Here is a 14,403-nt window from a genome sequence, read left to right on the forward strand (position 1 = left end):
ACAAAAAAGCTTAAATAATCTCAAATAGTTTTGTTAAACATAATTATGCTAACATAACCATTCCCTCTAATATCGAGAATCATATAATATAATAGCAAACATAATAGCAATTAGATATTTATATAAAGTTGTTCAGCCCTACTGTATAGTATGCTGTTAGTATACTGCAGACACTATCAAGTCCAAAGCAAAATTCCCACTAGGGATAATAAATTCTGTCTAATCCTATGCTGCAGGGAATGAAAAGTATCTCATTTGCAGATGCATCATGTCAGCAAATAAATTTAAACACAAGATTACTGAATACAGCTTGAAGAGTATTGACTCTTGCAGACACTGACACCAAACCATCTAAGCTTCTTAAGTAGAAATCTCAGAGCATCATAATACACTGTATATATAGTTTGGGCATGCAAGATTTCTTATAGTTTGTCCATAATTGTGCCGTATACATTTGTGTACAATACAATTAAAACATTGGTCAGAGGATCCTGAAATACACAGTATGGCTTTGTAAGGGGAAGTTAAATGGCGGGGCCCTCAAAAAATCACAATGGTCTATGAGTATCTTTATATTATAACACAAATTGGAGTGTTTCTGACAGTTTTTTCTCTCTCTCTAGCATGCATATGTTTGCTCATATAATTGTAAATCTGCATTGAGTTTTTTTTGCAAGCTCTGCAGTTCTGAGAAGTTTTGGGAGAAAACCCGTAACATGGAAGCCAATGCTATGATGCATACCAGTAGCATCAGTGAAGCAACTAGCCAGTTTTATGACGAAATAAAGACAAGTATTTGCACTGCAGTGCAAGTCCTGTGACTGTGGACAAGTAGCAAATATAAGGCTGTGTTTCGTGGTTTGTTAAATGTGTAATGCTTAAAATATATGTATTCCATTGATTTAAAAGTGTCTAAAATTATTTGGAATATTATGTACTGTCATGACTGTAGATGGCAAATATTACCACAAGAATTCAATAGATTGACACAGTTATTTACAAGTTATCCATCCATAGGTGCGATAGGCGGGGTACATCCTGGACAGTTCGCCAGTCCATCGCAGAGCCACATAGAGACAAACAACCCTTCACTTTCACACTCACGGTAAATTTAGGGTGTCCAGTTTACATAATCACCATGTTGCATGTTTTTGGACTGTGGGAGGAAGCTCGAGAACTTGGAGAAAACCGATGCAAAGGGAGAACATGCAAGCTCCATGCTCATGTGGAGGATAAAGCGGTAGACAATGAATGATGTAAATGAAAGAATAAACCTGATTTTTTTTTGTTAGAAATACACATCATTTACAACAGGGAGAGAGACAAATAACGAAAAGACAGGATGCAACAAAATGTTATAATAAGTACAGATCTTTTTGTTGTTACTAAGTATTGTTTTTAGTGGCTCTGTGTGTCTGTCTGTGGCTCTGTGTGCCTGTCTGTGCTTCCACACTTGCGTGAATGGGGTGAAGTCTGCCATCTCTGATTGCATTGTTATTGATTGGTATGTAGTGTTCAACATCTTCAATAAATAGGAAATACAGAAATATCTCTATTGCCAAATGTGATCTTATGAATTCAAATGTTTACCAGTAACATTATCCTATAGATTAACTCTAGAAACCTCTAATTTTTTCTCTGATTTCTAAAAAAACAGAACATCATATTTCCCATAATGGTGCAAAGTCTAAAAAAAAGTCAAAAACAACATTGGCAAAACATGAAATAGTCAACAATTACAGCCCTGCTGACATCATATCAAGGTCAATGGTAAGTTCCATTGTAATACTTCCTGTTTGCATTTGCTTCTGAATCTTGCGCCCTCTACTGAAACCTCTCAACACCTACTATTATTCAACATATAAGATGACCAGGGTTTTTTCTATTGTCACTGGGCTGTGTTTAAATGTGCAGCCAGTAGAGGGAGCAATATGGCAAGGGAAAGTAGAGTCAGATGATATGAGGAGGAGGATCAAGTAAATAAACCCTAGAGTAACGTGTGCAAAACAAGTGCTTTTCTTTTGGTTACATACTCAGTCAGGCCTAGATTACAACTCACTTATTCGGGGTTGACACCTTGTCCTTCCTCAGCTGAAACCTGTACAAGCAAGCTAAGGTAATGTAAGACAGAGGTATGCATTTTTTTTTTCCTGTTTGGAAAAGATAACTTAGTGTATCAGAGATATTATGGTACAGCACTTGTTCACAAAACTAGCATCATACTAAACTAACAGTATTTTTTTCTTATTCTTACTCTTACAAAGAGCTGATAAATAGCCTGTAGAGAAAGGCACAAGGTAATCATGGGGTGTTTCATTTTACATTAGGCTATTTGCCATTAATGACAAGCCTCTTTAACATTAAACGCTCACATAACTGCTCAGAGTCTGAGTCATCTGACATGCCCACATTCAACCCTGGCTGGTAGGTACTATGGTCTATTATTAGCTTCTGAACACCAGATACCGCCTTCCCAGCTGAGTCTGGTCTGGGAGAGAAAAATATTCATTACGTAACAATAAAGGATCTGTCTCCCAGACTCACTTCCTGAATACCACAGCAGCAACTAACCCCCAAACTCAGGCAGAGCAGAAGCCTCATCCATTTGTTTTCTGGTGTAGTGCTGGGCAGTGCAAATAATGTGCTGCTTATTCTTAACCTCCATACAATCTCCACACCACCCCTCCTTCTCAGCTCCTCTCTGTGGGTCAGTGATGTTGCGGGAGTGACGCAGCAGTTGAAGCCAGGTCCAGAAGGCAAATATACACAGCAGGAACAAGGGACCTCTTCTAGAACAGACAGCAGTGAAGAAGGAAGATGGTAAAGGCTTGATCTAGGCCGAAGGGAGGACAGGCGCCGAGTAGACGCTCTGCTTTCCTCCTCCTATGCAAAAACCCGAGACATCCACAGCAGCACAGCCAGACCCAACAGGACCTTCTGCACAGAAACAATTTTGGTAGGCAGCTCAAAAGTGTGAGTGTTTGTTCTGGCAGCAACGTAAGTGATACGAGGGATGCATGTCTTCGTATGCTAATAGTGTGAGTGCTTTGAGAACGAGGGCTTGAGGCCTACTCAGCCTAGTCTGTGCCTCCCTGCTGATCAGTGCCCCTACAGGCCACAGCTGATCATCGGAGGCACAGAGGCCTGACAACTTTGCCCTGTGGTTTTCACCACATCCATGCTGTGGATGACGAGGTGACACTTTTCAAACAATAACTAAGTGGTACATTGTTTTCAGATGCATAGATTAACCTATATAAGTGATTATTTTATGGCAGAAAACTCCCACAGACATACAACGGATTACAATACTGGTCTGACGATGACTGAAACACATATTTCGAGTCCTTGAGAATCTCAATGATCTTCCTGTTCTGGAGCAAACAAATAAAAGCAAATTTACCATGTGAGGGTTTAATTTATTTCAGTTTACTTTTTCAAATATGTCATCACTCTGTGGATCTGGAATCCTGTTATGGAGATATTTTTTCTCAGATAATTCCCAGAAAATCTACTGCACCCACCCATTTAGACTTTCTGGCTCCAGTTATAGAAGTGGCACTGCAGCCACTTTTTCATGTGATACCACTGAGTGGCCACCAGGTGGCTGCTATGTGTGGACAGAACTGCGATATCAGGAAGAAAATATACTATATACCTTATATACCTATACCTTATACCCCTTGTCATACTATACTGTATGTCAGAAAGCAAACAGGTGAGGCCTGTTTGGTTTTGAAGCAGAATTTCAGTGTGATAAAAATCAAGTGAGCTTCAAAGGATATTTTACTTTATTGCTACCTACTGATATGAAACCCACTGACACACTGTAGTTCATGCAATAAATGGCTTCTATTGCTGATGTGACACTTTGTGCCAGATGAATTGCCTATATGTATTTCAAGGGTAGTCAATTAATTAATGGGTAATTATTATATTATCCACACAGATTTCCTAGTGGTTAAAATGGTCATCTCAGGAGTGGGAGGTTAGTGTTTTAAACCCATATTATGGCTCATCAAAGACATAGGGGATGACTTTGTAAATTTGTCATATCTGGGGGGTGGGGGGGGGATTTGAATTTGAAATACTCCGGTCAGGTACAGAACTTTTTGTGTAACCTAATCATGGAAGTAGTTTGATGAGGTGGAGAAATATACGGAAATATAATTTCACTGACCAGTCCTCTCACAACCCAGTTGCATAGCCTTCACTGCAACAGCTGTTGTAGTTCCATCATTATTTAGCCACCTTATCAAACTTCAAGAACAGCAGTATTTCTAGGAAAAAAACAAACATTTTCCATTAACATTGCTTATATACAGTGTATTGTTTCTTGTTAAAATTATGATACTATATGTTTTAAGATATAACTACATTACATGCATATATATGTGTATTATAAATATTCTAACATACTATATATAGTATGTAGTCCTGCAATGTTTAAGAAAATGACATTGTTGGGCTTAAACATTTCCCGTGCAATTACATGTGATATTTTTTTCCTCATAAAACTGAGAAGGATCAATCTATGAATATAAATTGTTTAACAAAGGATGATAGGCTTGTGTTTTTTTAGTAAATACTATGCAAATACTATTTATCATGTATGTAGTTCTGATGTGTGGATGATGAAAAGCATGGAATTATGTGGTGTGTAGAAAGCAGCAGGTACCACCCAAACATTAGGAATCTTCACCATCTGAAAGATAATCTCATTGTGGTTGTTGTTGTTGTTTTTTTTTAGTTTCGTCACACTGCTGCTCCCCATACTAATTCAATGACATCCAGAAGGGAGGTTTTGCTGCCAGTATCAAGTTTGGGGTCTGAACTGTGTATTCGTGAGGTGATATGAAAAGGAAACAGGACACTAGAGCAGCTAAAATTAAGCGCAATTATCAAGTGTAGTTTAAGAGATGAAAAAACAGACACTTGAAAGCCTGTTTCCTTTCTTGAAGACAATGAGCAAGTGCGTGCATCATGACCCATGTGATTTGTCTTTTGAAGTCAACTTCACGGCAGTGAAACTGGTTTGAAGTTGGTTTCAGCTAGCACGAGGAGAAGGCCTACACAATCTGCACTCAGTCATGTAAATAGAAGAGTGACTTCCATCCTCAGAGGCTAGCGAGAGTCTCACAGTACCATGTCGGGTTCAGCTTCCTCCCCTCCCCCTTGTCTGCAGTGCTGACGCATCTGCTGCTTGTGCATCAACCAGCAGCCTGTTTATAGGCATATCCAGAGTCCACGCTGAAAACAGGGCTCTATCTTTTCCCCCTCAGCCTTGCATTCGGTCTGCATTGTCACTGCCACTGTTAGAAAAGAGCACTGATGAACATCTGTCCTGTGACTGCCGCGATGCACAGCAGGACAGTCGTCACTGCCATCTTCTCTCGGCTTCTGCATTACCTAACCACAGTGACTGCGTAAGCACAGACGAAGGGCTTTGGTGTGATACATTATGCTGCTGCACAGACACAGACTGAGTGCACAAGCATGAAACAGATGGTGTATCGTTATGCATTCGAGGTGCATGTTGTTTCCGCGAGGGCTGCAGATTATTTTAAAAATGTAAACATTTTTGTGCAAAAGGCAATTTTCTTTTTGGTCATCAAGATGGATGAGGCTTTAGCTGGTGAGGGATTTAATACCGTGTGTTTTTGTACAGCAGAGGACGTCTAACTGTACGCTGATGCCAGCAATGCAGCTGAGGGTTTTCCCTGGCTGTAGCATCGAGTACTGAGGTGATGTAGCACCCAGCATCTCTCCGCTCTCCTCGCATCTCTCTGCCTTGCTTAATAAAAGTTGTCGCTTCCTGCTCAGTGGCTACAGTGTGAACGCTTCAGTTGCCCAGCTAACACAAAGGCAGACCCATACTCTGGATTAGCTACATGCTGTAGAATCTGTGAGTTATCCACACAGCTGGACAGCCGTAGTGGGACAGAATTGGGACAGTGAGATGAGGACAGGGTTGTTCTAATCCAGGACCTGGGCTACATGGATAGAAGCAAAGGACATTGGAGCTGAAGTCATCTGCACACAGAGAGGGAGGGAGAGGAAGAAAGACGTCAGAAAAAAGCAACACCAGCGTTCAGCGACCATCACAGAAAGCAACTACTTTCGCCTTGCTCTCACAAAACTGTTCATGTATAGTCGGCTGTATTGAGGGCTGTACAAAGGGGATACTGCATGACATTGTTTCCTGTTCACCCTGCATCATTTTCTCTGATTTACTAAGGTATGTTTTGCATGGTTTCCCTGAATTTATAACCAGGTTTATTTTTTTTTGCGGAAGTAAGCTTTGCAGAGGTGCGTGAAGTGCTTTTGCTTTGACATTTCGCTCTTTGTTTGACTGACTCGATGCTGTACATTTCTTGGTTTGTGGTTTGTATGTGGGGTTTTTATTTCCAAAAAAAGAAAAAGAATAAATTACAAGCTTTGAAGATAAAGTCAGACATGGGTGTGGCAAAGTCCTTATCAGTGATGACAAATTCAAATTTCCGCTCAGCATGTGGTTGCAACAAACCACAGCAACTGGTACAGTTTTTGGTTGTTGTTGTTGTTGTTTAAATATGAAAGCGTTAAGTAAAAATGCAAAAGAAGAATCTGAGTCTGGTAATGGAACAAAGTGAGAAGTTATTGTAAAGCATGGCACATCACTTGCTGTTATCGGATGAGAGAGTCTTTTGGGTAGCATTTGTGTGGCAGACAAAGACACACAGACGGAAGCACATACATGTGAAGTATGTTAGCCGAGCCAAAGGCGAACCTCGGCTGCTCTGTGGACTGCTGTGTGTTGCAGGTTCTTCGGCAAGGCAGGTTATTTGAGGAAGAGGGGACAGCTAACACAGTCACTTGCCATCTAGCTGAATCCCAATAAGTGCTGCGCCATAGCATGTTGCCATGACAACGGAGGCCTGTCTAAGGAAGAGGACAGGAGGCTGGTTGTGTTTTCAGCCATATGAGAGGCTTTAAAGGACGGTGGCCATGTTGTATTTTTGCACAAAGACCAAATATAAGAACCTGATATTGCATCATTAATAACCGATACATTAATTAATACATGATATGACTAAAATCTGCTGTGAATTTACTACCTTTAAAATAATAAAATACAGTAAAATGCTAAATTAGACATAAAGTTAAACTGCGTGTTACTGTAATATCATTACAGATCATCTAACTATACATAACAATTTCCACAAAATAAAAAATGCGTATGGATCACAAAAAAGTACGCTCTAAACCCTCTATTTTCCACTATGAAAGTTCACAGCGCAAAGAACCGGTTTACAACAGAGCAGCATACAAATACATTGGTGGACGACATTTTGCCAAAGCACGCATGCATAATATCATGGTGAAAATGTACAGTCTCTGAATGGCGCTCGCTGAGGTCACAAATGATGATGAGAAAATGAGTAGAGAAGCACTAATGTGTCTCTGCGCGGGCAAAAAATATTAATATGTAAACACCTCTGATGCAGGTGTGGTGAGTCATCGTTCACAGAGTATGTGTGCAGCCATCGTGCTTCGTTCATGCTATGACTCAGTGTAGACACAAACCACACTGATACTGATGTGAGTAAGCCAGAGATATGACACCATGTTGGGTGAGACATCCGCTTTCAAAGAGAGAAAGAAGAAGAGTTGGAGAAAATTGTTCTCTGACCACTGGTCTGACAATATCAGACAAACTATGTCAGTATAGAGCAGATTGTCAAAGCAGATTGTGCCTTAGATGTGACCCCAAAAAGTCTCTATTTCTACTTTTTTGTGATCATTGTACTGTGTTAGGCCTTCCTTGCCACCGTTGCATGCATTGACTCTAGTTAGAGTTGACAACAACTGTATCTGACATAAGAGAAGAGAGGGCTCCACTGCCAACTGAAGGAGGGAGCATATGACGCATGTCTATTTTATATAAAGAATGATGCAGATGTCATGACAACTAAACCTGACCTAGAGCATAGCTGTGGTATCACGCTGAGTAGATTATCATGCAAACTTAATTATGGTTAGTAATAACAACTGAATGAGTCACATACAGAACTTGACTTCCCTTGCTGCTACTTATTTATTCCTTGCGCAGAGTCCGAGGTCTCCTGACATCTGTGTTATGGCTTTAGTGCTTAAGCAAATTCAGTTGCTCATGACACTCACATTTTATTTATGAAAAACAAATTCACATTGAAAAACAACAATGGGACAGATAGAGAACTTACTTACAGTAAGTAAGACTGCATCGGTATATATCAAGTGCAATATACCTATACATATTTATACTGTAAATTTCAAGTCCATACTGTGTATATTCTGCTGTCTATAATGTACATTCAACATTCTATCTTTAACTAAGTTTTATAGCCTAAGTGTTAATATCTTAGTATATAGTAATTTTCTTTTTTGGTATACCATGTTTATTACTTATTATCGTAATCTTTACTGTCTTGCTGTTGTAACAATGCAAATTTCATTTGACATTTTATTTTATTAAATTGGGAATCTCTTTCAAAAAAAAGGGGAAAAAGAATATGAAATGTTAACACAATTATGAAAGACAGTGTTGACACAATACTGAATTAGATCAACAAAAGCAACCAGTATAATTAATATACCGTCTTAAAGCTTTAAAAAAATCATGCATGCTTTTTTGTTGTTATTTTTTATTAAACCGGATGTGTTGATGAGTTGAGCAGACTGTAATCACTGAAGCACAACTGTTAAGGTATTACTGCCATCTAGTGTTTGAACACTAAAACACAGAAGTGTCTGACTATTTTTTTAAACGATATCAAAACAGTGAGATCCTTGAGCTTGTAAAAAAACCAGATGCAATTAATTCTTCTCTTCTTTTTTTAGATGACTGTGGTGTGCCCATGCACTCAGAACCTGATGGATAGTGCTCACCCTCACACTGTGCTCAGCAAGCTCAATGAACAGCGCTCACAAGGCCTCTTTTGTGATGTCACCATTGTGGTGGAGGATGTTAAATTTCGGGCCCACAAGAACATACTGGCAGCCTGCAGTGGTTACTTCAGGAACGCCCTGACAGCTTCTGAAACATGGAGCTCAGGCCAAGTGCTGGAGCTGATGGACCTGAAGTCAGATGTGTTTGCCAGCATCCTGAACTTCATCTACTGCTCAAAGGTGATGTCACCTGTTGCAGAGGACACTGGGAGATTAGTGGCCGCTGGAAAAAGACTTGGAATTCCCTTTTTAGAGAAGCTTGCAGAACAAGAGAAACAGAATGAATGTGTTAAATCCAACTCAGGCCTGGTGTTTAACAAAACAAAGAATGAAGCTTCCAGGCCTGAGGAGGTGGACAGTGCCAGAGGGCCACGCATCACCAATGCCTTCTCTATCACTGAAGTGTGTCCTGGGAATAATCCGTTCACCCCCCTGGTTCACACCAATGCAGAGAGGCAGTCCCCAGATGAAGGACAGCTTCCATCTAGTTGCCCTACAACGTCCTGCCTCAGTGGGAACAATGAGACCACACACGCTCTCTCAGAGCACTCGTATGCAGTCAGCAAATCTACTGAAAGCAAAGATAGCAGTCAGTCAGAAAACAAGAAGCCAGCAATCTCACAGCCAAAGCAGCTCATTAACAGGAACACAGGCCCACTTAAAAAGCGACACAGGCTGAGAGGCCTTTTGGGCAGAACAATACTTCCAACATCAGCTGAATCACAAACAGACAAACCAAATAACGTAGCACTTACATTAACTGATAGTGTTACTGAAGAACCTGCTGCAGCCAGGACACCGCCTTCACTTTTTTCAGAGGGAGAAAGAGAAAAGAGTGTAGAGCCAGCAGAACCGACAGACACTGACAATGGTCAAAAGGAGTTGGAGCCACCAACCCTTTCCCCTCACACAGAAGACAGCATCTCAATCTATGGCTGCGAGCACTGTCCGGAGATATTTACGAATAAAGCTCTTCTCACAGTTCACTCAGAAGTACATACAAAGCGTTTTGTCAGTCATTTGTTTTGCAAGTTCTGCCACAGGAAGTTCATTCACCCAAAACGGCTGCGCAGCCATGAGCAGATCTGTCCTAAGGCTGTAAAAGAGCGACAAAAACTCGAGACTCCAGGCATACCAGTCAAAGAGGTGGACATTCATTTGGATGACATGGATGACATACCAGACGTGGAGAGCATCGGGATACAGCTTCCTCCTGCTGACCTCTCCACCCCCTCTAGCCCAGAGCCCCTTCAAATGGACCATTTAGAGCCCCCACAGGGAGCAAAGGCAGTGCGGCCAGGGGGCAGTCAGAGGAGATACAACTGCAGTGTGTGTAAGAGGGTCTATGTCACTCTATCCAGTCTGAAGCGGCATGAGAATGTACATTCCTGGCAGAGGGCCTATCCCTGTCATTATTGTAATAAAGTGTTTGCCTTGGCAGAGTACCGAACGAAGCATGAAATATGGCATACGGGTGAACGACGCTATCAGTGCATTTTCTGCCTGGAGACATTCATGACATACTATATCTTGAAGAACCATCAGAAGTCTTTTCATGGCATTGATCCCAGTTTATCTGTTAAGAAAAAGTCTGCCAGTGGTGTGCTGAAAGCCAGTGTTTACCCAATCAAGCTCTACAGGCTTCTGCCTATGAAGTTTAGAAAGAGAAAATACAAGACGTACAGTCAGACTTATTCAGAGAGCTCTGATGGAGGCAACCAAGCTGCAGTAGACAGCGACACTCCTCCACTGGATGAAAACAGACTTGTCAGCCCTGACCCAGTGTCATTCCCTCTGACATTCATGGCAACAACAAAGACAGTGGCCCCTGTCATTCCACGCATCAGTTTTGACAAGCTCAGTGACCAAAACATTGATCAAAGTTTGAATCATGAATTGGAAACTGAGGGAGACACAAGAAAAGAGGCTGAGAAAGGAGATTCCACCATCACTGACCAAAACAGTACCTTGCTCTTGCAACATAATGTGGATACTCACAAAGAGGACCCTCCAGTGCTAATGAACTCAGAGTACGTTGGTCATAATGTGCCGTTCTTAAACTCTTTAAAAGCTGTAAAAAAGTTAGGTGAACTGTCAGCTTCTGCAAAAAGAGTTGAGGATATGACTAAGGAGATACTTCAGTCAAGAACAGAGAATCTAGTGCGTGACAAAATGGGGAGGTCAAAGACTGAAACGTATATTGCTAAACCTGCATGTCCGGGTCCATCTGTGGATGGTGATGCCATGCCACTCTGTCAGATAACAGTAAAAATAGGCAACGAAGCCATCATTCGGCGCCAAATCAAAGGATCCAAGCTTTTCCCCAGAAAGAAAAGGAGAGTTCGAGATGTGAGTGAGCAGGAGAGCCAAAGTCAGTGTCCTCCGATGACAGGAAGCTCAGAGAGCCCCAGATTCCGCCTCAGACAAGAAGTTACCTCCTCCACTGAGCAGCAGGTGTACGATGACCCCAATGACTGTGACACTGCTGATGTACTTTGGCGTCCCTACTATTCCTACAAAGCTAAAAAGAAGCGGAAGAGGTTGAGATTCAAGCACAGAAATGCTTTGTTTCACCAGTTTTCAGACACAACTGTGGATCGAGCTGCAGCCACTGAGGCCCACCTTGACAGGAGCAGCTGGATGACTGAGAAGAACCTCTCGGGTGGTAGTGCAGAGGTGAAGCGCAGTCTTAGTAGGAACTGCAGCCCGAGGGCCTCCTACAACTGTGACATCTGTGACAGCTCTTTTATCACAGAGACCGGTCTGAGAGCTCACATAGTCGGCTCGCACCCATGTTTTTGCCGGACCTGCGGTAAACAAGGTCCCCCAGGTGAGGCGCCTGCTGGTGGTGATTACATCTGCAACAGCTGTATGGAAAGTGGTTCCTGCTTTGACAACATACCACGAAGCCCCAACCCAGAAAAGAAGTATCGTTGCTCCTTCTGTCCCCAGCGCTTCCTCTACCTTGCCACCAAGAGAAGTCATGAGAAAAAACACCAAGAGACAAACGAGGATGGATTAGATTGTAACAACTTTACACCATCTTCTAAATACCTGAGTGAAGACATAAAGCAGGACACCATCAAAACAGAGGACAGCGACACTCAAGGGGACACTGAAGTAAAAAGTGAAATGGAGGAGGATGGACTTTTTTCCATTGATAAAATGAACCCTAAAATCGAGGAAACAACTGACTTTATGTCTTTAAATTCATACCAGGACATGTCATATTCCAACATAAAAACCACATTATCACCCTGCAGTGACCCACTGCTTCCCCATGCATCATCAAAAGTAAAACATAAAATGGCAAAAAAAAGCATCAATACGCAACCTTCTATGCATCTCATCCCAAAAAAGGCAGCCTGCATGAGAGACAACGATAGAATCAAGGATAATGTGATGGGACCAAGAACCAACAGTCACAGCCAACTGTTCAGGAAAAATGACTCCGAGACTAAAGGCCATGTTTCTGTACACAAGTCAGATAAATGGGTCTGCAAAGAGGAGCCATTTTTCTAAAGATTGTTGAGGACGGTGTTCAACTATCGGCAAAAGAGAAAGTGAATGAAATGTGATTTGGGAGCCACTGCACCTTTAGTTAGGAATTGTAAAATGTGTTAGGATGTATTTGCAGCGAAGCAAATATTTCAAATGGACATCACCGAACATGATGAGGACGTCATGTCAGTGGATTCTATGATTTCTTCCCTCCTACACTCAAACTACTGAGTGTTTTTTCCACCTTTGTAGAAGATGTTTCTTCATTTATGTATCTTCTGACAGAGACTGTGCTTTGTCCATTGTCTATGCATATAAGGCAGACCCAGTGACAACCTCTAGAAAGCAAATGATGTGCAATTTCAGAACAGCGAAAACTGTCCGGTGTGGTGACATTTTCATATTTTAAAATAAGTAAAACAATATGAACCTTTGTCACATCTCTGAATCTGCCACTGAACTAACTGGGCATGGTGAGTTGCACTTTATAGAGTGACTATGCTAATATGTTTGTACAGTACTTTGATAATTACATTTCACTTCCAAGCACCATTGATAGACTTCTACTTTCTAATGAACACATGATGACATCATTGAGCTACTCATTTTTGTGTGTTAAACATGTATAAAACTTGTAAAAGAAAAATTATTTAAATAAATGTTGATATGCTACACAGTTACATCCTGTCCTCCTTCAGCAATTACATACAATACAGTAAAGGCCTTCTTATCACTAATGGAAAAAAAGGGAAATTTAAAGCAGTGCGGTTGGAATATTCAAACTGGTAGGAAACACGTTCATAAATACAAAGCCATGTGTTCCGCTCCTCCTGGACCTTCAGGGACTTGCAGTCCATGTGAGAAGTTAATTCCCTTCTTCTTCCACACAAACTGCATCAGTAGTTAGAGTTGTGCCTTTAAACACAATTTCCAGATGTTTCTAAATTCTTTGCTTCTCTCGAAGACTGGCCATGTGACGTAACAGACGGATCATAAGCTTCTTTTGTATTGTAAAGCTTCCTTGGGTTTTTTGAAAAGCGCTATATAAATATAAGTTATCATTATTATTATTCCAAGCAGTACGAGGGGATATTTTCCCTTCACCAGTAAGAGTATTGACTATAATTAGGTAATAACAATGATGACATTATGATATTTATGTTATTCTAGAACTGACATGCAGCATTTTGAACTTTTCAAATATCAGTGGCTATTGGACTAAAGTTTTGGGATTAGTTGTCCCAAAGTAAATCAGACCATCATTAATCAATATATTGTAACCATCATATAGTAAGAACCCTATGATTGAGATTACATTACTCAAATATACAGATAAGTCAAACTAAATACTGATACCCCATGTCTTTTATGTGACCATGAGAGCCAGTGGGGAACTACTGACTGACACATTAACCAGACTTTCAGATATGAGAGAGAATGTTAACAAACTATTTAGGCATTAGGCAAAGTAGCTATGAGGTAATTAAAGGTCCAGTGTGTAATATTTAGGAGGGTTAATTGGCAATGATTGAACATACACCCATAAGTATAATTGTGTATAACCTCTTAAAAATAAAAAAATAATTTTTTACCATTGGAATAAGCTTTAGGCAAGGGTCTTGCTTTACAGAGGCTGCCATCTTTTCTACTGCTCCAACATCCTCACTGGCATGTGAAGGCCATTGTAATTCCCTGACGTGCTTGGGAAAGGTAGGATTGAGTGTAGGAGCCTACAGTTCATACAGTTCGGTTCGATACAGTATGGTATGGTAAAGCCCTCCGTCAGGCTTGCGTTTCGAACGAGAGCTGTGCCCATTGGCCATGTCAGCGAGATGCGTAGTGTGACATTGTACCAGTGCGCCAACAACGGAGAACATGCAGCTTTGTTTTCTGCTCGGTTTGTGGCTGTTTGACGTCAACACCGGTCGCTTT

General features: G+C 41.1%; 1 protein-coding gene across 4 annotated transcripts; it reads left to right on the top strand.

Moving 5' to 3' along the window:
• The first annotated feature begins 2,000 nt into the window (after positions 1–2,000).
• On the top strand, positions 2,001–13,151 carry zbtb38 (zinc finger and BTB domain containing 38). 4 transcript variants are annotated; one of them, XM_058634888.1, is made up of 3 exons: positions 2,001–2,116; positions 2,695–2,956; positions 8,863–13,151. In XM_058634888.1, exon 3 carries the CDS (start codon positions 8,863–8,865, stop codon positions 12,490–12,492), a length of 3,630 nt encoding a protein of 1,209 aa, XP_058490871.1. In that variant the 5' UTR covers positions 2,001–2,116; positions 2,695–2,956; the 3' UTR covers positions 12,493–13,151. The 4 variants fall into 4 exon arrangements, with proteins under 4 accessions (XP_058490871.1, XP_058490872.1, XP_058490873.1 ...); XM_058634889.1 differs by lacking the exon at positions 2,695–2,956 and having other exon boundaries at positions 2,027–2,116; XM_058634890.1 differs by lacking the exon at positions 2,001–2,116 and having other exon boundaries at positions 2,576–2,973.
• Positions 13,152–14,403: the final 1,252 nt, after the last annotated feature.

Source organism: Solea solea, chromosome 7 (genome assembly GCF_958295425.1).
Source record: "Solea solea chromosome 7, fSolSol10.1, whole genome shotgun sequence".
NCBI classification, from domain to species: Eukaryota; Metazoa; Chordata; class Actinopteri; order Pleuronectiformes; family Soleidae; genus Solea; species Solea solea.